The following is a 23670-nucleotide window of genomic DNA, read 5'->3' on the forward strand; positions in this document are numbered from 1 at the left end:
CGAGTGGCAACATGCAGAGAACACCTACTGCTGAGCTGACAAACTCTAGTGAAGACAAATCACAGATAAATGCTAAGTCAGTAAGTTACCAAAACATAATAAGAGCTTATCCCTGTTTTCTGTACATTTGTCTATTTTACTGAAACCGGGGGCTGGTTAATTGATAACTGACCACTTTGAGAAGAATCCAAGACACCCTGGAGTATCTGGTGCTGGCCACTGTTAGGGTACGTCTTCACTACCCGCTGTATTGGCGGATAGCAATCTATTTATCCAGGATCGATATATCGCGTCTTAATGAGACACGATATATTGATCCCCGAACGCGCTCACCGTTGACTCCGGAACTCCATCAGAGCGAGCGGCGGTAGCGCAGTCGACGGGGGAGCTGCGGCCGTCGATCCCACGCCATCTAGACCCCAGGTAATTTGATCCAAGATACTTCGACTTCAGCTACGCTATTCGTGTAGCTGAAGTTGCATATCTTGGATCGATCCCCGCCCCAGCGTAGACCAGCCCTTAGAGACAGAAGTTCAGGTCTGATCCGCTATAGCAATTCCTATGATCCGCGGAGGCGATACTTAATGTTTAGGTGTTTGAGTACAGCTTCCAGGTGTGGTACAGACACATTAATCCTCACATATCCCCGTGAGGCTGGCAAGCATCCTGCTTTCGCAGGTCAAGGAAGCAGAAGTACAAAGGACTTAAGTGACACTCGCAATAAGGAACTGAAACCAGAACTCAGGAGTCCTGAATCCCAAGCCTCAGGCTCAGCCCTACATCATACTCCTGCCACAATGCTTTGGCACCTAAAAATCACTTGATACCTAAAAATCACATCTTATCAATCCTTGGATTTTACCCCATCCGCTCCAAGTATGAATTGGCCATGTTAATTTGAACGATCAAAGCAGACGTACTGGTCGTCAGTCTCTATGGTGCCGCCTCGCCGGGCCTCTCCTCGGATAGACTCCATAGCAGTGGAGTAGAGAGCTTTTTGGGTAGCTGGCCTTCGCATGTCCGACTGGGCCGTCCCATCCATTATCGCACGCTCTCTCAGTGCCTGATCAATGTTATGGACAGCCACAAGCAAACTATAATCCATGATTTTAAAACTCTGCAGAACCTGGACGGAAACAAAGTCAATATGGCATCATTTACGTTTTGCAAGCTACATGAATGGTTAAACTATTCCAGTTTTATGCATGCACGGAGTATTTTTGCTTAGTGTTCTGAAAATACCAAGGGGATGGCCTCTATATAAACACTCAGTTATCTTCACCCACAGATAACAATGAGCAGCTTTACAAAGGAAAGTAAAATATCAGTATCTTTCTTCTACAGACAGGGCAACCGGGAAAATGCTTTGTGCGGGGCTACACACCAGATCAGTTGCAGGCACAGAACTCAGGTCCTCTGACTCTCAGTCCGGTGTCCTATCCGCTGGACCACACAGCTGCTCTAAAATTAGGACTCCTCCTACTGTAAGGGTACGTCTATACTACCCGCCGGATCGGTGGGTAGTGTTCGATGTATCAGGGATCCACTTATCGCGTCTAGACGAGACGCGATAAATCGATCCCTGAATCGACGCCTGTACTCTACCTCGGCAGGAGGAGTAAGCGGAGTCGACGGGGGAGCTGCGGCGGTCGACTTGCCACTGTGAGGACGGCCAGGTAAGTCCAACTTAGATCCAACCCCGCGCCCTGCTGCCCCCCGTAACCCCCCCCGTGTAGCCCAGGCCTTCAAGTAGTAAGACATTATTGGGTGGGGAGCATAAATCTGACTGCTCAGGGGGACGGGGGAGGGAAGACTGCACCATATCCCTCTAGATTACTGATTTGAATTTGAGGTGTCAAAGTTTGACTGGATCATGATAGTGGAGTTCCCTGGGTCAGAATTGAGTTGTAGGGGGAGGGCAATGTTTGGAGGGGGTGACTGCATTGCAGCTGCCTGGGCTGTGCCTTTCTGGGGGACAGAGGACTCAATTCTAGCACCTTTCACTTAAAAACTGCACCGCAGAATTATCCAGCCTGTAGACACACAAGGAAAACACCAGGGCAAATGCCAGGCCTAAGAAGCTTTACAGTGACCCTGGGGTACACACGTTTCAAAAGGCATGAAGCTAATCCACAGAGAAGGGGGGAAATCTGTCTCAATTCAGCTTGTCTCACCCGTCACTCACCAAACAATCTCTCTGTAGTGTTTTGCATAAGGCATTGTACATATCAGAGTCTAGGAACAGGCCATCAGGGATGTCCTGCATAAAATCCAGGTCTTTGTATGTCGGGAAGACCTTCTCCCGCTCCTTCTGGGATGCTCGACGTTTATAGGTGGAGCCTTTCAAGTCATACTTGAGGTGCATTTTCACAGAGCGGGGCAGCAGGTTGTTCATCACTACGATGCGGATGTTCTTCCCTCCGGCCTGCACGCAGTACAGGCCATAGAACTTAGGCAGCAGTGTCCGAGGATTCTGATTCAAGTTCTAAATGCCCAAAGACAGAAGACAGAACTTCAGAGTCCGGGTGACTCCCTAAATTCAGGGTGGCTAGCTATTTGCTCTTTACCGGTGTATCTGAACCAAAGCAACGCTGTCTGGGATCCAAAGTGATGATCAGCAAAGCAACAAATCAGGGATGGGTGAACTTGGGGCATAGATAGGTAACTCTAGGGTAAGAAAGGTTTTCTCTGCAAAACTGAACGTGTCTGATGCAGCTGTTGCACAAAGAAGAAATTTGCATCTTCATCCACACAATTATCTGCCAGAGCCCATTTGTGGCAGCCAGCAGGGAAAAGGAGGATTTTTGTGCTTAGTCTTTTAGTTTGCCACACCCTCCTCAAGCTAGGCTCTTGCCAGATCTAATGCTAAGCAGGATGGGGTGGGTGCACACTGGAATAAGAGACCCCTATAACTCTGGTGGTTGCAGAAACTAGCATTGGTCCAGTTTCCCAGCCTAGTAATATGGGCATGGGTAGGTAAGAAGAGGTCTTAACCATTGCATATATTAAGAATCCCATGGCACTTTTCTAAGCCAGGGACAAACTCCCAATATCCTGGCCAAATTCCCACTCAGGGAGGCAGTTAGTAAAGCACTCTGGGACCATCTGCCATCTCTAGTGGGATTATATATTGTATGTTGGGGCGGGATCGGATTTTGTTCTAGGACTAGCAGGGCCCATTGATCTATTTATCATCACATTTTTAGTCTCTTTAGACAGACACTCAGAGGCCCTGGCACACGGGCATGTTAAATTTAAATAACAAAGTAGTGTTTGTTGGCCAGCACTGATGAAACAAAGAGAATGGTCCAGAAGGGGGAAAGGAAATAAGGAACTTTGCTAGTCTTTGCATATCATGGGTATGAGCTTCTCGCACAAACACTGACTGAGCAGACACACACACAGCTATTCAACCACAAAGAACCTAGCAGTGCAAGCTTGAATGCTGGGTGGGTCCTTTCAAGGGATACAAGCACTCTTCAAAACAATCCAAATGGGAAGGTCTGGTACAAACCTCCCGGTGCAGGCCCAAAGAGCTCCAACAGTCTCTCTTAGTCACATGCAGGAGGGTGTACCAGTATTAGCTAGCAGAGGCAAAATGGAGTTGACCAACCCAAAGGGCTCAGGTCCAGCGCATCTGCCCCTGCAGCGAATGGGAGTGGAGTGTGCTCAACATCTCTGAAAATACAGCCTTGAGACCAGAGGTTAACCTGCCGCACAGCGTGTGACCTGCCAGCTACGACGATATTCTCAAGTTTATGCCATTAGAGAAACATCATTACAACCCACGCAGAAAGGTCACTTACCATATAGTAACCCGGCAGCAGCTTCTGCAAGAACTCTGCTTCTTTGTGCTGAACTGTTTTAATGATGAACTCGTCATCACTGGATACGTAGAAGAGGGAACCACTGGCCCCGGAGTTGGAGAGCTCAATGAGCGGCTCACTGCAGAGCGAGTACTGAAGGGAGGTGAATTAAAAAGCAAAGGCATAAACTAGTAACAAAGCACAGGCATCTTTATCCAAGTTATAGCTAAAGGGCCAACTCAAGGGTCTGAGTACGTAGAGATGGAGTCATTACACATCCGCATATGTGCCTTTGCAAAGCACTTTGAGCCACTCCAGTGAACAGTAGCATCGTATATTGCCCACAAACAGATAAATACGCAATTCAGTACATAGACTGGTTACTAGTTCATTAAGTTAGATAAACTAGAGATGTTTTACGGGCATAGCAAGTCATGGCACAGCTTTTAGAGTTGGGGAAGCATCCAGCATGACTGTCTCTGGAATCTCTGGCCCTCAGGTTAGTGCTTTTTCGTGTCCATAACTTTGTGCTAGAACATGTCTTGTTTGGAGAGATTACAGGTAGGCATGGAGATGTAGTTATAAGCCTGTGATGTCTCGGCAGCTTTGCTCCCTCCCTCCCTTTGGGTTGTTCGCTATTAGTAATGATTTGTATTAGCATAGCACCTAGGAGCTCGAGTCAAAGACCAGGACCCCGCTGGGTTAGTGCAGTTGCTTGCTACGTAAAGGAATGGTTTGGTTCCTTCCTGAAACTACTGGCCCATTGACCGGCTAACGGGCAACATATTCTGGCCAACCATGGGGCCCTATAAGCAAGGATCACACCTAATTTGTATAAAATAGAGGTAAGAACTGCTGCATCCTGCTCTAATACCGTGGCACAACTGCAGAGATTACCTGGCCCAGTGTGCACAACTCCATTTTGATTCTAGTAGTCTGATCTCCACATCAAAGACGGGAGCTGCACAATAGAATTCTGTGGGCTGCATTTGGCCCTGTGAATCCTGTGGGCTGCAGGTGCTGCTTTGGCCCCCTGGGTTAAAGCAGTGGTTTCAAGGGAGCTAGGAGAGTCTCATGTCCCGGAGAAGCACAATCAGGATGGAATTGGTACAGGACTCTGTATGGACGTTCAGAATATGCTGCTGCGAATCTGACAGTCAGACCAGGCAGGTCTCATTAGCTCCACTCCAGAACATCAGCCAATAGTCATCAGAAGGGTCAAGAGATCCCAACAAGGATACATACTAATCTGCCCACACTGGGGAATTGGGGATCAGGCTGATGGCTGTAAGTGCAGTCCTGGCCAAGGGCTTTTTCTTGGTAAACTTTAATAAATAAAGGCAAACCCCAAGAAGGGGGTGAAGCTGAGACAACATCCATTGGTGTGCGCACAGTGTTAGGAGTGGGACCGGATAGAAGCAATTTACACTGGGGAAGAAGGGAAAAATCAAGTATGACAAATAACACTGGCTTCCCCAGTGACTTACCAGATAGTCATCTGGCCGTATTCCAAACAGTTCACGGAAGTAGCGAAATGCTACAGGAGCATAGGTTTTAAACCGGAAGTCATTGTAGTGATGAGCTGGGGTCAGGTTACTCCCTTCGCTGTGGGGGAGGGGAACAGGTAATTAGAAATACACACAGTACTTTTAAAGGCCTCTTTTAAAAATAAAAAAGGACCACCCCAAGGCAATTTTCTACAACCCCCAAAAACAAAACAGATGGTAAATTTAACACCTTAAATCAGTGATTCTCAACCTATTTACCATTGTGGGCTGCATCCAATACTACCTGTATGGCCCTGAGGATGTCACATAGGCCGCAGCTCTGTGCTGATTGGGCTGCAAGCGGTGGGCTGCAGGTTGAGAACCGCTGCCTTAAATTCTCTTTCATTAACCCTCGCATGCCTCAGAGCTCCAGCAGGTATTTTTCTATCATATATAATGCAAGAACAATCATTGTTGAATGCTTGCTCTAATGGAAAGGTTGAGTAATATCTAAAATTAGGGGCTGAGTTGCATTCTGTTGTGTGGTTGCCATATCAACAAGTGCAGAACTAGCTACTATACTATTGAGTGCTTTAGAGACGCCTGTCCGTGTCTTAGGGAGCTTATCTGGAATCAGTGCTGCTTTCTTCTCTTAACACCCTAACTTGCTTTCTTCTCTTAACACCCTAACCTACAAGTAAAGTAACAGTACTAGCTCATAACCCACAGGAAGACTCATCTCAGAGTGGATAACCTTAAGTAAAAGCATTTCACAGAGCAGCAAGAAAGCGCTCACCTTGGGAAGAAAATACTTTCTACTACATAGAAGTCTTGCATGAGAACATCTCGCTCTGGTTTGGTGCTCAAGCTTCCCACTGTGTGGGTGATGCCCAGCTGAATGGCACCTTTCAAGGCCGATGACGTAGTCTGGAGGGGAGAAGGAAACAGGAAGTCAAATATCTCTGACATGGAGCAGTAGATTCCGAATTGGAACAGAAGGGGTTAAATGGATGACTGTCTTCAAGGGAAAAAAAGGCTCCAATTTAAACTAGCATCCTTCCAGCAGGCACTGACTAGATAGTATTTTGTACCCATAAACCCTGGTTTCCTTCATTTGCTTCTCTCTAGCTGGCTAACTGAGTCTTTGGCTGCTTTCTTTCATGTCCATCTGCTCTATGGGAAAGATTCTCAACCTATTTACAACTTATCACCGAGCGGCAAGATCGTCACATGAAAGGGACCCTGTTTCCAGAATATTTAAGCTGCTGCCAAACTAAGGTGACAAGGGCTCCATATTCCACTCATCTGAAGCGCAGAGCATATAAGACTAGCGTCTGCCATACACACCGCTACCCCGATATAACGCGACGTGATAGAACACAAATTCGGATAGAACGCGGTAAAGCAGTGCTCGGGGGGGGGGGGGGGGGGGGGGGCCCTCGTCGTCGTGCAGTCCGGCGGATCAAAGCAAGTTCGATATAACGCGGTTTCACCTATAACACGGTAAGATTTTTTGGCTCCCGAGGACAGAGTTATATTAGGGTAGGAGGTGTATTCGGGATGGGGATACCTCTACATCCCTGACAAAGCCTTAACAATCCTTCATCTCATTTTATCCCCATTCTGCAGCATTGCTACCCCAGAGGGCTTGCACTGTAGCTACCATCCACCTGGCCTTATGAAGACTGGATTTTAACTCCTTCCAAGGTGTTCATTTCCACTCCTTACAACGACTGGAGTGGTGGGTATTGAACAGCAAAGTACTCTCTTTCCTCTGGGAAGCAGACAAGCATGGTATCTGTGCATCATCTCAATCTCCCGAAACCTAGGTTTGCATGATCAGAAGGCCGCGGCATAGACTCTGGTCTTCCTCAAGGGAATGCAGAGTCCCACCACAGAGCTAGCCCTCAAAATAACCTAACCCCCCAGAATGCACATTTGTGGGTTTCAACCCTCTAGTCTCACCCCCTCATCCTGCTCTTTTGCTAGGCTTGTGGCTCATAAGCAATAAGAGGAGGCTTGGCAGAATTCACTGATTTTTTTTTTTAAAAAACACGTTGACTGTAACAACATGTTTATTTTTAAGCATTTGTTAAGACTTGTATCAATTAAAAAATGGATAAAAATAGGAAAAAGTGCTTAAAGCCATCATTTTGCATGTTCACAGTTGTGAGAAATTATTTAGGGGAAGTCGGACAATTATTTAATGACCGTAGATGTTGCAATTCAAAACAGTTTAAGCTTTGCCAGTGTCAAAACACAAATTGGCACCACAGAGGAAGCAAATATCCTTAAAAATCAAACTCGAACCCGTTCTCAAGCGGCATTTTTCTTTGCCTAGCTGGACTGTCGACCAGTGATGGAAATATCTGTGTCAGTTTTTGTGTGCAGGGTGAAACTGAGGTTTATCGATAAAAACCTGATCCTTCCAAGCCTAACTAACAGCTGGTCATTACAGTTTTAAAAACAAACTGTGGCCTCTGCATAAAATGCTGTGGCCTCTGCATAAAATTGTCCAAGAACAATGCAGTATTATATTCCTGTGGCAGCTATTTACAAACATCAAGAATCTGCTAGTCTGCTCATGTCTACAGAACACGCGATTTTGTCTTCGGCCATTAACACTTGCTTATATCCAGCTTGTTCTATGTGGTCATGAATCTTCCAGGATGATGCAGATAAGATCTGTTTGACAACTACCAAAGTTACATGGTCTGTGTCAATTCCCTGTCTGTCTATAAGACATAAGCCCACTGCAAAGGTTGTTAAAACTATGGCGGAACAGGTGCAAGTTGTTTACATACAAGGCAACTGAACCTAAAACAAAATCCTGAGCAAGTGACTCAGTAGGTGGTGTTCTTCTGACAGTCAGTATTGGTTCAATACCCCAGCTAGATGCCAAGGGACACTGTGCATCTAATAAGACGTCCTGATGACTTGGTCATTTAAGATCAAGGTACGTTGTGAAAGATATTTAACCTTGATGACTAGGCCAGATTCCAATTTGCTTAAGTATGTTTTGGCTTCCCTAGATTTCCCCTCCATTGCTTCTAAAACGAATGCTCTGGCTTTCATTTGAGTATCTACAAAATCTTTCAAAGATGAACAAACATATTCCCCATTTATTATTAATCATGTTTATTACAGTAGCACCTAAGGGCCAACCAAGAATGAGGCCCCACTGTACTAGGCACTGTACAAACTCAGAAATAAAGAGCTTATTATTTAAATAGGCAAGACAGATGCAAGGAGGGGAAGAAGTAGAACACACAAGCAGAGTGGACAGCGTGATGGCAGCAGGCAGGTTAGTTCCATTATTTTTTTGGGAGTGGGTTTGATTAGGAGAGGATCAGCTAAAGGAAAGAAAAGGGAAGGGGGTGAGCTGGACAGAGCAGACGGTAAATGGAAATGGAGTAAGATCTGTCCAAGGTCACACAGTAAGTGACAGAACTGAGAACAGAACTCAGGTTTTTCTTGATTCCATCCGGTTTTAGACCACTTCATGGCATCCCTCCACTTTCCTTACTAACCAGATCCTGGGATGTGCCCATGTGAGATTTATCACACAATCTGTCTAGGACATTGGAACAGTTCTCCTAAATACCTTTCCTCCTTGCCTTTTAAAATTAATATCGCTGAAAAATCCACGCAAGCTCAGCATACTGTTCATACCAAAAAGGTAGTTTCACTTTAAAGATAAAGAAACTACAAACAGCTTGGCAGTGCTGCATTATCTGTGGGTGCAAAGAGCCACAATGAGGTTGCCATTAAGCTGTGTGCATTTTTTCCCCCCTCATCATAAAACAATTGTAAACAGGCAGCTGACTGCTCAGTTTAACGAAGGGCAGAGAGAATAAATTAATCAACATACTGCCTCAAGGAAAGGAGGGAGAGACATATCCAAAACAACAGCTTAAGTAAGGAGAGCCTGTCAGTCATTTCCCCATTAGGAGTCCCCCTGTTACTAGTTTCTGGGGCCGCTGCAAACATATTTAAGTGTCTCATCTAATTCCACTTTGGTTGCTGCCTTCTCCCAGCCAGTACTGCTACCTCCTCCCCCACTCAGCATGCCGGGATACTGGAGATCTGAACTGAGAACCCCAAGCTTAAACATAGTCAATTATAGTAAATTAGAGAGACTAGATTCAACAGAAGTGCTGTTTAAGTTCTCTCCCACACACTCCGTTCCCTTACTTTCCAGGTGATCTCTAGAAGCGAACCCTGTCACCAAACAGTATGTGGATATTAAAGCATAGCTGGATTAGAGATTTCAAACGAGAAGCTTCCACTTACATGAAGCGAGAGCTGCTGAAACGCCTCGATCATGCCATTATCCATTTAATCCAGACACGGGAAACCACTCTTGTTGTAAAGCAAGTTGGCACATACTGATGAAGTCCAACAAAAGTTAGTAGCAGGGTCCAAAATTCCCCACATCCATAGGCTGGTTTAAGAAACCAACACACACACACACACACACACTCTGCCCTTTGTAAAGCAAATTCCAGCAAAATCACAATCTGTAGCCGCTATTGTGTCCAGACAGCATAGAGCGCACTCAGTAAACGGGAAGGGTCCTAGGAAGTGTTGCTAATGGGGTAAGGTTTAAAAAAAAATAATCTTGTCTTTAGGAGGCAATGGCAGAGAAGCTACTCCCAAAGCATAAATTCAGCCCTTCAGCCTCTCCAGCCTGCCAGCCTTTGCTCCCACTGAGATCTCCTTTAATGTTTGTCACGCAAGTTACCCAACCTTTTATGCTAAATAGAATGAGTCAGAAACCCTGATGCTCTGGGCAGCATTAATTTAGTGAATAGGAGAATGCAATCAGATTAATTAGGTGAGAGGCACCTACCTTTTTATATGTAGTCTCACCAGTGGAATCTACTCCTCTATGACCTTTCTTTATTGTCTGTGAGCCAGGCTGGCCAGAAGAACCAGACATCTAGGGGTATGGGTGAAGACAAGAACCAAGAAGCTTTAAAAACAAATATCCTAGGTGTAGCTCCCCGCCAAGAATCAAGAGGCGTAACTACAGAGGATCTCTCAGGGGTAAGTCTATGGAGTTGTAGAATACATTTCTTTCAACTTCCACCTTTAATACAAAGATGCAGCTTGCAGAACATTACAGGTCCCCGCGTGCAATGCCAGAAACTGCTTGGATCAAGATGGAGCACCACACACTGGGACCGGTAGTCTTCACGGGCTGCTTCTGCATATTAATATGGAGGGGGACATTATATGACCTAACTTCATCTTCAAAATAGCAGAGTGACATTAAAGAACCTTGGAGAGATACTAGCTTCCTGGGAGCTTCCTGTGTGATGCAGACTTGGAATCTAAATAAAGGGGTGGAGGGGACGGTCTTCGCAAAATGCAGGCTAGAGGAGGAAGTTTGGTTCCTGTACAAGGAGAGAGTTTTCAGGTTGCTCTTAGAAGCTTTAATTTCCAGCAGACTGGTCCTGAATGACCTCAGGCTGCAATCAGGGCGCGCTTTCCTTTACTGGTACAACTCATGCCCATGAAGGGTTTAGCTATACTGCAATTACACGTTATGACTGGAGCTTGAGCAGACATACTCTAGCTCAGGGGTCGGCAACCTATGGCATGCGTGCAGATTTTTAATGGCACGCTGCTGCCTGCCGGGACTCCAGCGTGTCATTAAAAATTCTGCCTAGCCCGGCCCGCTTCCCTCTGCCCCCGCGGGGGGGCAGGGAGCAGAAGCATAGGCATGCGCATGGGGTGGGCAAATAGCCCCACTCTCCCGGCGCGGCAAGCCGCGGGGTCCGCAGCGCCTGGCTGAGTGCTGAGTGCCGCCGGCCCCTCCCCCGCCTTCCCCCCTCCCCTGAAGCCCTGCCGCCGCACGCGCAGCGCTCTGGGGATCGGGGCTGCGCGCTCCCGCGGGGCAGTGTTTGGCTCCACGGGGAGGCAGACACACTCCCTGCTCAACCGGAGCCCTTCCGCCGCGTGCGCAGCGCTCTGAGGGGTGGGGCTGCGTATCTGGCTCTGCTTGGAGCCTCATGGTAAGGAGTCTAGGGCAGGGGGGTTGGATAAGGGGTGGGGGCAGTCAGGGGACAGAGGGCAGGGTGGGTTGGATGGGGGTGGGATCCCGGGTGGGGTGGGGTCTCTGGAGGGGGTAGTCAGAGAGCAGGGGGGGTTGGATGGGAGTCCCGGGATCTGTCAGGGGGCGGGGGGTGGATAGGGGTCAGGGCAGGCAGGGCAGGGAGCAAGGAGGGTCCTGGGGGGGGGGGCAGTTAGGGTGGGGGGTCTCTGGAGGGGGTGGTCAGGGGAAAAGGAGCTGGGGGGTTGGATGGGTCGGGAGTTCTGGAGGTCCTGTCAGGGGGCAGGGTGTGGTTGGATAGGCATGGGAGTCCCGGGGGGGGGGGGGGTCTGTCTGGGGGCGGGGGTGTGGATAAGGGTCCGAGCAGTCAGGGGACAGGTAGGGGCTAGGGGGGCAGTCCGGGGACAAGGAGCAGGGAGGCTTAGATGGGGGTGGGGTCCTGGGGGGCAGGGGTCCCAGGAGGGAGTAGTCAGGGGACAAGGAGCGGGGGGGGGTTGGAGGTTCTGAGGGGGGCAGTCACCCAGCCCTCTGCCCTGAGCCCTGAAACCCCCCCAGCCCCCTGCCATGAGCCCTGTACCTCCCTCATATACACACCCAGCCCTCTGCTTGACTCCTTCTCACACACACACACACACCCCAGCCCTGATTCTGGCACCCACACACATACCCAGCCCCCCCTCCCCCCCGACACCTGCACCCCCCTCACATGCCCCCAGCCCTCTGCCCTGACTCTTGCACCCCCCCCACACACACCCCATGCACCCCCCCCGAATCCCACCATGAGCACCAAACGGGAGCTCCTGCAGCCTCCCCCCCATTCCCACCTGCACCCCTCGCATCAAATGGGAGCTGCCCAGGTAAGTGCCCCACACCCAAACCTCCTGCCCCAACCCTGAGCCCTCTCCCTCATTCTAGCTCCTGGCCAGACCCTTCACCCCCAGCCCTGTGCTCAGTGCACTCCCATCCTCAGCTCAGTGCAGAGAGAGGAAGAGAATGGGCCAAAACCAGGGAGAAGGTAGGTACCCACTGTATGTGGGCAGGGCCGGGACCCTAGACTGGCAGCGGGCTGTACGGATCCGGCAGTCAGGATCCCGGCTGGCAGGAGCTGGCGGATGGAACCCCCGAGTGGCAGTGGGCTGAGCCGCTCAGCCCACTGCCGGCACAGGGTCCTGGCCGCTGGCACGGGGTCCCGGCCGCCGGACCCGCACAGCCTGCTGCCGGTCTGGGGTTCTGGCTACTGGACCCTTGCCAGCCAGGGTCCCGGCTGCAGGCCCCACTCAGCCCGCTGCCGGCCTAGCGGAACAGAACCCCAGACCAGCAGCGGGCTGAGCGGGCCGGCGGCATAAGATCAACATTTTAATTTAATTTTAAATGAAGCTTCTTAAACATTTTGAAAACCTTGTTTATTTTACAGTACAACACTAGTTTATTTATATAATATATAGACAGAGTGAGACCTTCTAAAAAACATTAAAATGTATTACCGGCATGCGAAACCTTAAATTAGAGTGAATAAATGAAGACTTGGCACACCACTTCTGAAAGGCTGCCGACCCCTGCTCTAGCTAGCATGGGTATTGGGCTTGTACATCTCATGCTCAAGTGCACACGGCCACAACTTCACTGCTCCAGTATCCGAGCTAGCTAGATCAAAGCTAGCATGTGTGCTCAAGCTGCAATTATACCCTGTGATTGCAGTACAGACACACACTTCGAAGACTTGAGTCCTTTGAGGAAGTGAGCTAGGTTGGTGGTACAAGTTAATCTAGTTTCTCAGGCAGAGGTGGCAATTTTAGCTGCATCTTGTCTGTACTACTCTATGACCCCTTGGAAACTTGCCTCAGTCATTGTCTTCTGTGTAAACGGCCATTCTGTTGCTCTATAAACTTGAGCTCAGGCTTTGTGGCTTGACATTTATATAGTGTTTTGGTGGCATGGAATCACTTGAAATTCCAGGGCCATTAGGATATAAAAATGGACCCAATTCTCTTATGAGGAACAAAGGCCCACTGATTTCACAAGTGAATACACCAGCTCATTGCAGCCTTATAATTGCTTGTTCAGCTTTGTCCCCCGCTTTCCCTTCCAGATTCAAGCCATATACAGAGCTCAAAATGCCTAGTTTAATAGAAAGCACCCATTTATGACAGTGCCCAGGGAACAAAGCACACCAATTTCTCAAGAAGTAACTTACCTCTGAAGTGAATGATTTTTTGAAGGTTGCTGATCCTGTCAAGATAGAAATTTAAGAGACATTTAGCAAAGAAACAGGTCATTATATATTGTAGAAAAAGCCTGACATACTGCTGTGATTTGAATGTTTTAGTATATCTGAAAAAGCACTGACTCATGTTTGATTTTTCCTCAACTTCTCCTCTTGCTCACAGCACAGGGAAATTTTTCTCAGGCCACAAGGAAATGTCATTCTGCTTACCACACAGCCATCCCAACTTAACTTTGTTTATCTCTCACAGAGTAGTTATTTGCTAGTCTGATCTTTCCTGCTCAGCCAGATTCCAAGAATTTTTTAGCTGTGTATAGAAACTCAGGGCCAAATTCAGACACGGTGTAAGCTGATGCAACTTTATCAAATTCAGTTGAGTTACACCAAGACTTAATATGGCTCTAACCAACCATTAATTAAAATCACTACATCAAAGACCCAATTTTCATAGTTCAAGCTTTGTGATGCTGCAGTGTCAGCACTTCCATTATAAACTTATTTCCAGGGGTTTTTACAAACACAACATAAATCCTTTAGTCGAATGTTAAGATTCGGACAATACTAGGGCTAAATGACAGTGACGTGATTTACTACTTTTTCCACCTTTTGAGGCCAGGATTCCAGTCCTGTTTCTTGGATACGGGAACAGAAACGGACTCTGGGATCCTGCTCTTTTGTGGATGTTTGTCCAACCTACAAAACCACCACACAGATCAGCAATAATACTCAGAAGCAGCCCAGAATTGCAAAAGCAGACATGCTGCCCGCACATAAAGTGAAGTCATGGGAAAACTTGCATTTCTTCCTCTTCCTCTACCTGGGACAAAAAAACCAAAACAAGACTCCATCTCCGTGGCAGCACATCCTCCCCAGGTGAGAGCCACAAATACAGTCTGATTAAGCTTATTTTTCAACCATGGCAACCTCAGTCATTCAAAACAGGGGCAAAAGAAAAACTAAGAAGTGTTATGGTGGTAAGAAAACCACATTTCAGCAAAGGACACAAAGACACTTAAACAGTGAAACTGACCATCCTTCCGATCCATTTATCAAACAATCAAAGCTCCCATTTCAAGACAGACAAAACAGTGAGCAAAAATAATTCTGTGCCAAAACCTTTTTACTACCCAAAGTGAAAGGATAGCGGCTGGCTTTTTCAACTTGTTTTCCTCCCCCTCTGTTCTTTCCTTAAGGCAAGAAAGGTGTCATGACAAGTTCTAATTTTTATGTATAAAGTGCCACATATTTAGGAGCTATTCCCTCCTCCTCCCAGTACATTCTGTGCTCTTCATAAAAATGAGTAATGCACAGCTGTATTCATATGCACTGACTTGCAACTAGCTGTGCTACGCAAGGCCATAGACTAGTGGCTTACAACCTGTGGCCCATGGACTCCTGAGGGCCCGCAGACTATGTCTAAGATTTCCAAGGGGGTCTGCGCTTCCATTCAAAAAAATTGTAGGGGTCCTCAAATAAGGTTGAAAACCACTGCCATAGACCAGAGGCAGTCAGGCTAGCGGGGCAGCCAATTCTGCACATCAGTCAGAGCCATTTGTCCTGGGACATAGGTCCAAGGGCTCAACCTTCTGCTGCCACTATTCAATTTGGCCAGCTGAACCGCTGTGGAGTCAAGAAGAACAGGAGTAGTTGTGGCACCTTAGAGACTAACAAATTTATTAGAGCATAAGCTTTCGTGGACTACAGCCCAGGAGGCTCTCAGAGTTTCCATGGGCTTGAAGCCGGAGAAGCCTGCTAGGCGATCACCGTCTGACAGTCCAAGTTAACAGCTTTTGTTCTCCACCCCTGCCCCCAAACAGAAAGTTCTGTCACTACAGACCAGAATGGATCTGAAAGCAAACCTATTCCCAGTTGGAAGCTAGCTTCTATACTTTTCAGTCCTGCTAACAGAAGCCACGCTGCCATAACCCAGTTTTTCAGTATGCTGTTTTAATGAAAAACTGACAGCGCTCCACTAAAACAACAAAGAGTCTGGTGGCACCTTAAAGACTAACAGATTTATTTGGGCATAAGCTTTCGTGAGTATAAACCTCACTTCTTCGCTCCACTCTGTCACCTCGCAGTACAGGTGACTGCTTTGAACAAGGCTTTCCAAACGGTCAATGTCTGGGACACAGTGGAGGAAGCAACTCAGTCATTACAATGCAGCACCTGCTCAGCAACAATTGAGCCCTATTGCCTTTTCAAGTGAGTATTCTGTAAGGATGTAAATCCAATATTCTCTATAAGTCACACTGAACCAGCAGCACAGCTAATCTCTAAGGTGATGGGGCTAGCTATGTCAATAATCAGCCATTCGAACCCTTAAATTCTCTGAGGATTTACCTAAAACTATTTATTCAAAAGGGCCAACAAATGAGCCTTTTTATACCTTTCCAATCGCATCCAAGAAACATTAAGCCAAAAAGAGACCCCAAAAAACAAAAACGCAAATATAAAAAACGTACCACTAACTTTTCACTTATGTAGCACTTCTCAACTGAGGATTCCAAAGGATTTCATATTCGCTTGGCCTCTATACCAAGCTTACTGACCCGGCAAGCTGCATACGACAATCTCCAGAAGTTTGAGAACTGGGGCGCACCTGCTGGGGTTTGGGGTTTCAGCACCGCTCCTGCGGAAGCCCCGAGTCCCGGCACGTGTGCCCCATGGGGCTGAAGCCCTGACACCCCTCTCCCCGCTGAGCCAAAGTCCCTACCCCACCACCCTGCTGCAAGGCAGAGGTCCTCAGCTCCCCCCCCCCCAGTTTGGTAGGTGGAGAAAGGGGGGGGGGGAGGGCACACCTGGGGGTGGCGGGGCTCCGCCAGCCACACTAACTGTAAAAGAGCTGCATGCGGCTTGCGAGCCACGGTTTGACCACCCCTGTGCTATACCAATGTGAGACAGGCACTCTCATTTTACAGAGCTGTAGAGTAATGTACAGTGATTTGCCTGAAGTCACACAGCAAATCAGGACTGAGAACAGAAACCAAGAAACTGGCTCTACGTGGCACTGGTGAAGCCTCACCTGAATACCATGTCCAGTTCCAGGAGCCACACTTTAGGAAAGATGTGGACAAATTGGAGAGAGTCCAGAAGAGAGCAACAAAAATGATAAAAGGTTTAGAGAATCTGATCTATGATGAAAGTTTTAAAAACTGGGCAAGTCTAGTCTTGAGAAAAGATGATTGAGGGGGAAACCTGATGGCAGTCACTCAATATGTTAAGGGCTGTTATAAAAAGGACAGTGATCAACTGTTCCCTATGTCCACTGAAGGCAGGACAAGCAGTAATTGGGTTAATCTGAAGCAAGAGCGATTTAGATTAGATATTAGGAAAAAACGTTTTAACTGTAAGGAAAGTTAAGCACTGGAACAAGCTTCTAAGAGAGGTTGCAGAATCCCCACAGAACTTTTAAAGAACAGTTCGACAAACACCTGTCAGGGATGGTCTAGGTTTACTTGGTCCTGCACAGGAGGCTGGACTAGATGACCTCTCAAGGTCCCTTCCAGCCCTACATTCCTACTTCCCTGGTCTAACTGCTAGAGAGAACATTGTCTCCCATCATGTAATTCTAGTGAATGCTATCTGGAAATCAGATACACATTATCTCCAAATCAAGCGCCACTGTTTACAAGGAAAGCTCACTAGTCAGCACAGGAAAGTTACTGTATGCTGTAACAAGGATCGGTAACCAACACACACACACCATGTGCAATACGGGAAACACTCCCTCCCTTTCTCTAGTTCCTTCATTTCCAAACAAATGTGCAATATCCGTTGATTGCGATATCGCCAACAGTCCTAGATAGGGAGGGTTCTGAGTTACTAGAGAGATTCTTTCCCAGGTGTCTGGCTAGAGGGGCTCTCTCTCATGCTCAGGGTCTAACTGAGCACCCTATTTGGGGTCGAGAAGGAATTTCCCCCCAGGTCAGATTGACAGAGACCCTGGTGTATTTTTGCTTCTCTGCAGTGGGGTGTGGGTCACTTGCTGGTTTGAACTAGAGTAAATGGTGGATTGATTGTAACTTGAAGTTTTTAAATCAAGATTTGAGGACTTTAGTAACTCAGCCAGAGGTTACAGGCCTATTGCAGGAGTGGGCAGATGAGGTTCTGTGTGCTGCGATGTGCAGGTGTCAGACCAGATGATCATGATGGTCCCTTCTGGCCTTAAAGTCTATGAGATTGGGCAATAGGTTATTTCCCTTTGTCCACAATAAAGATGGTTAGTTACACTTGAGCACTAGAATGAACATGCAGCAGGAGTCTGGTCTCCTAAGTAAGGGGAGATGAATGTAAACAGGCGTGTGCAATTCCTGTAAATGTTGGGAGTTGCCTGCAAACGCATAAGCTTCCTCAGTTAAAAGCATTACTAGTTTTGGCCAGAGGGAGGCATCATACACAGAGCCAGGGAACAGTTAAAACTAAAAGACTTTCCATGCGAGGAAGTTAGAGTTATTAGTCTCTTTTTTAAAATGACCATTTCTTCTGCACTATGTGGAGAAATGAAGGGCAACAGCGTTAGCCAACTCAATGAGCACATTTTCTACAAAACAACCTTTATAAAGATTCGCTTGTGCCTGGGTGTTTCTGAAAATGTGTTAGATCTGCTTAAATTCAATTCATGAGTGTTTTTTTTGTTTTTTTTTAAAGAGGTACATATTTTTAAACCTATCTCAAGTGTTTAATTAGTCAATCACCTGCTTGATTTTAAAGAGTTATGGTAACTATTTTGATACTCTTTGTGGTTTAACTTCCATGCCTGGCCTCTCTTTTGAGGGGATTAGAGAAGTGTTAGACATTACCTATGCCCCCATCTCTGCCCCCCCCCCCCCCCCCCAAAAAAGGAAGGATTATTATATGTCTGCTTCTTTTAACATTACACAGTCAATCCCCCAGGAGAATTCAGACTGTCCATAGAGTTATTTATTGGAAGCTGAATCAGGAGAAACAAATAGAAGCTGGCTGAAAATAGTACAGGACCACTACAAGTAGTATACTTCCTACAGCACATCAAATAAATATCAGACTAAAAGCCATATTGAAGCTACTGGTGCCGTTTTGGTTAAACGGCACGTGAACTGCTCTGAAAGGAGTATACAACACAGAAATTCAGGTCAAATTCTCACCTCACTTATTTGTCTAGTGGATAGGTGTGCTAATTTGGGGTGGGCAGGCTTCATAGCCACCAGTGTCTATATTTATGGAGCAGTTCTGACAAATTTCAGTTTTATCTCATGTTTTAGATAAAAATAAATGTGAAAACGTTACCACATCCAAACATATCATCGAGAGCTACACTCTTCAGGGTATGAAGCATCTTACAAGCTAAGCACCAGGGCCACATCAAACAAGCATGCATTGAAGCTGCTAGAAGCTCTTGTGAGGAAAGAAGACATATCTCCATCTCCTCTCCCAATTTCAGGTTTCATCTCAACCCTGCCAGTAGGCAACTGGAGAGGGACATAAAAAAAAAAAAAAAAAAAAAAAAACCACCAACAACCTCTTTTCTATTTAGGATGGCTTTCAAAGGTTCTACAGATGGAAGACAGCTGAGATGTTTCCAGAAAGGCATGTCAAGCAGGTACGAAAGCATAAAATGAACCTAACTTGAATAATCCTGGCACACACACAGCTGTTTAGATGTCAAGCGGTAGCTCATACTTTCATATAACATGCACTTAAAAAAAAAAGCCATTTAATTAAAATATCAGAGGGGTAGCTGTGTTAGTCTGGATCTGTAAAAAGCGACAGAGTCCTGTGGCACCTTATAGACTAACCATTGTATTGGAGCATAACCTTTTGAGGGTGAATACCCACAATACATCTGACAAAGTGAGTATCCACCCACGAAAGCTTATGCTCCAATACAGTGGTTAGTCTATAAGGTGCCACAGGATTCTTTGTTGCTTTTTAATTAAAATAGCAGCTTCCACTGAGCAAAGTTATAGCACCCATCTACTAAGCCTACAAAAGGCTTGATTCTGTATCACTCTTCTTAAAAGCCAAGACAGTTATGTAAAGTGGGCTGTTTGCTGCTAGTTATCGGACAGGAAGAAAACCCATGCTTCTGAAGCATATGTATGCAACTTGTCTACCTCCGAGATGATACTGAGCAGCACAAAAAGCTGAAATCTATGAGGAAAAACAAAGCAAAAAAATGCAGATTGAAACTTCAACCCTTAAAGAAACGGAAAACTTTTTTCTGGCTAAAGATACGGGAACAAATTTTATCAAGACCAAATACAATTTCTGGTAAGGTAAGAAAGAGGACACCTCTCAAACAGTGTGGAAAAAAAAAAAAAGTCGAGTTCTTACCAAGACACCCTTGCCCTGTTGAGTTCACTCACAACAAAACTCTTTTGTAGCTCTAGAAGACGAGCCACTAAATATTTCATTTGCTTTTGGTAAAAGGCTCTTATAGACACTCCAGGAGCCTGGCTTGAACGTAAAGTCAAAACAACATTGAGCATAGTAGTTGGAGATGGAAGAGATCTGTTAGATCATTCAGCCCACCACCCATCAGGGCAGAATACAGTCCTCTGAAAGAGGATATATCAACACTTGATCTTGGCTGGAAGGCCAAGCAGTGAGTGGCATTTTGAAGTCCCGCTTCTTCTGCGCCCTGGAGAAAGAGATGGGGGGCTAAGAAGCACGTCACCTGCCTTCTGGCAGAGGGCGGCATCCCCTCCCTCCCCCCGGATCCAGAGAAGATACGTGGGAGGGCTGGGGCCTTCTACGCGAGCCCTTTTCTCCCCGGATCTGACCAATCCCGATGCTGGCAGAGTGCTCTGGGACAGACTCCTGATGGTCAGCTATAGCTGCCTCTCATTCTGGCTGAGCTCTCAGAAGCCCTCTGCTGCATGCCCACAAATAAACCAATAGATCTATCCAACAACTTATGTTAAGAGCATTCCCAAATGTTTTTGATTTAAATTTGCTGTTAAAGAACGTCTGGATTAAGACTTGCTACATTTTGAAGATTCTTTTTCACAAACTACTCATTCTTGCTACCACAATTTGCTAGCAGTCAGCAGAATTAACACATGCATGAATGACTTCGTTGCCCTGGATTAGTGTACAGCTTCTTCTTTCAATATTTCACTTGTACTATGAACTAATGGATCAGAGCAGGAGATAGGATATTTCTGAAGTTACTGGGATGCTGCTGACAACGATTAGGCTCACAGTGAGACCATCAAAGTTTCCTGGAGAATAGCCCACAGGAAAATGCTAAACATTTTGCACCACGTTTTCATGGCCAGCTCCTCTTGTTGCTTTACAGGACAGGAATAAACTATTCCTCGGGGCTTAGATACTACAGCAACAGGCACTTTATAAATACCTAATACAGAGAGTTGAGCTCAGACATCAAGACGTCCAGAAATAGAAGGAAACATGGACTTTTACTGCATTATTGCACAGAGATTTGGCAAGTTTTGGGGGGGGGGGGGGGGGACTAACAGGTTTTCAAACTTCACCTACAAACCTTAAGGAGATGTGGAGAGAAGTTCCGTGCTCATGTTAGTAAGTGAGCACTGTAAACCTACTGGAACACAGGAATTATAAACTCGCTGTTGGAGATAGTTACAGTAACAAACCGAGGAACAGAGATTACTTAACGGCAACTAACTATTTTGGGTCCTGAACCAAAACCCGCTGAGGTCAGTGGGAGTCTTTGCATTGATTTAATTGGGTTTAGGATCAGGCCCAGAGCTGTAACTAGGCATTTTCGCACCCGGGGCAAACAAGTATATTTGCACCCCTTAAAGGCAACATGGGGGAGGGGGGCACACAGGATCACATGCCCCACCCAGATTTCTGCTTTCAATTTAGCACAAAGGTTTTCAAAAGGCACACTCCAGTTTGAAAACAGTCACCTGCTGGCAGATCAGACGCTGATGGGAGCTGCCTAGCTCACTTAGGCCCTTGGCTGTTTGCACTGTGGGAGCCGAGGTGCTGCCCTCCTTGCCCTGCTCCCCTAGCTGTGCCACCTCTGCATGGCTGGGTACTCCCCAGCCAGGGCACGCAGCACAGCTCCAAGCTGCATCCCGATGGGCTCTTGCCTCTCCCTCAAGAGTCTGGCGATGCCCCTTGGAGCCGGCCCTTGCCCACTGAGCCTGCCCTGCCTGGGGAGCACCTGGCCATGCAGAGAGGGAGGGCTGCTGGGCAGCCAGTCAGTGCCCTGGCTCCTACAGTGCGGAGAGCTGGGGCCTGAGCAGCTTCCAATCCACTGGCTCCTGCCAGGTTTTCAAACTGTAGGGCAAGCCCCCCTAGGGAGATGCACCCGACAGTTTAAAAACCACTATGCTAAATGGAAGGCAAAAATCTAAGGGGGGGGGGAAGAGGATGTGACCCCACATGACCTCCCTGCCTCAGTTTTCCACCCCCGCAGCTTTGCGCTCTGGGCAGCTGCCCCACCTTGGTTACAGTCCTGATCAGGCCTTGGGGGAGGGAGGGGGAAGAGTGTTCTATAGAAACCTAACAGACCTTTCTTTTTTCCTGATCACTAGCCCCGGAGCAATGCTTAGAAAAGATCATTGTTCTCAAGTGCACGTATAGCAGCAAATAAAACTGTTTTTAGTCCATGAGAACACCACACATTAGAAAAGGACTTTCTAACGGACATCTTGCTATTTCCCTCAACACCACAAGCCCTTGCCCCGTTGCTGATTTTAGCAGCAAAGGTTTCATGAACAGCTAGAGTGGATGATTCATGTTTTCTACCACCAGTAAACCGGCCCTGCAAACTTTGGATTGTACAATGCATTTGCTGCTGGCTTTGGCTGTGCTCAAGATAGAAGTTAAGATCATTTTGCGGTAAAGTGAGAAAATCGTATGTTAATCAGAATTATGCAACTCCAACGTCCCGTATCACATGACTCTCCAAATAAATACAAGATTTATGCAAATGGCATTGTGGGGAGCAAGCGAAGGACGGACAAGAGACCTCAATGAATGGTTCACAGATGTCGAGCAGACAGCCTTTGTGACTGAAGCAAAGCCATGGAAATTCTTAAGGTGAGAGGAGTGTTCCAAAGGACAGGGAGCTAAAAGCCACTGACTTCTGATCCTGGCTGATGATGTGAAGGCCAAGACTATAAAAGGGTTTAAAAAAGAACAAGATAAATTCATGGGGGATAGGTCCATCAGTGGCTATTAGCCAGGATGGACAGGGATGGTGACACTAGCCTCTGTTTGCCAGAAGCTGGGAATGAGCGACAGGGGATGGATCACTTAATGATTGCCTGTTCCGTTCGTTCCCTCTGGGTCACCTGGCCACTGTCAGAAGACAAGATACTGGACTACTTTTGGTCTGACCCAGTATGGCCGTTCTTTTGACTCTTACACACACTCCCCTGTAGTGAAGTGATTCACCAATACCTCTCTGCCTCAGTTTCCCCATCTGTAAAGTGGGAATACCACCAAGCAGGCAGGAGGCCGGGTTTGGCGATAGTTCGGTAAGAAGCATTATAATGTTTTGAAGATGAAGAGTATTATGTAAGTATGAAACAGTACAATTACATCCTGGTACAAGTCAACCAGCAAGTGCTACAACAAAAAGCTATTTAATTACAAAGGCTAGATGTGAAAGTAATGTAAGTGTGTTGTTTCTAAAAGGAGAAAACCACATTCCATCTCCCATGGAAAGGATATCTTACGTTTCTTGGCTCCTCGAGACACAGTGGCAGACTTCAGTATCTACAGAAGACAGTTCAGCCCTTCTGAAAGCATGAGCACTCTGACAGGAACGCTTTCTAGACTATCCTCACAACACTTGCCCATTTACTTCCCAGAGCTGTTATTTCCATTCTACAGAAAAGGAATTTATGCTGACAGGTTAAGTGACTCAACCAAGGCCACGGAGGGAGTTGGGATTAGAAATTGGGGTACTCACTGGTCCCTTGTCATGTGTTCAGGCCATGTTTTCCCCCCACACACACTTTGGGGAGGCAAATTGTCATTTTCCAGCAGAAGAGAGTTTAGGCTACATCTAAAATGCCATTCTGTCTCCTGAGTGCTATGGCTTTTAAAACAAGGGAGAGTGAGTGGGGATTATAAAACACCTTAACAACATATTTAATGGTATTATAATTG

At 46.8% G+C, this 23670-nt stretch overlaps 1 protein-coding gene across 3 annotated transcripts in view; it reads right to left on the minus strand.

Annotated features, from left to right (window-relative positions):
- Positions 1-23670, minus strand: part of PIP5K1A (phosphatidylinositol-4-phosphate 5-kinase type 1 alpha) — a 40435-nt gene that overhangs the window by 10616 nt on the left and 6149 nt on the right. For all 3 annotated transcript variants that reach the window (XM_054010846.1, XM_054010845.1, XM_054010844.1), the window contains exons 2-8: positions 13546-13580; positions 10146-10235; positions 6090-6220; positions 5294-5411; positions 3807-3959; positions 2186-2485; positions 921-1126 (exon numbers count right to left, since the gene is read on the minus strand). In XM_054010846.1, the coding sequence (XP_053866821.1) occupies positions 921-1126; positions 2186-2485; positions 3807-3959; positions 5294-5411; positions 6090-6220; positions 10146-10235; positions 13546-13580 (1033 nt within the window). The remainder of the gene's footprint in view (positions 1-920; positions 1127-2185; positions 2486-3806; positions 3960-5293; positions 5412-6089; positions 6221-10145; positions 10236-13545; positions 13581-23670) is intronic.

Source organism: Malaclemys terrapin, chromosome 21, assembly GCF_027887155.1.
Source record: "Malaclemys terrapin pileata isolate rMalTer1 chromosome 21, rMalTer1.hap1, whole genome shotgun sequence".
Taxonomy (NCBI): domain Eukaryota; kingdom Metazoa; phylum Chordata; order Testudines; family Emydidae; genus Malaclemys; species Malaclemys terrapin.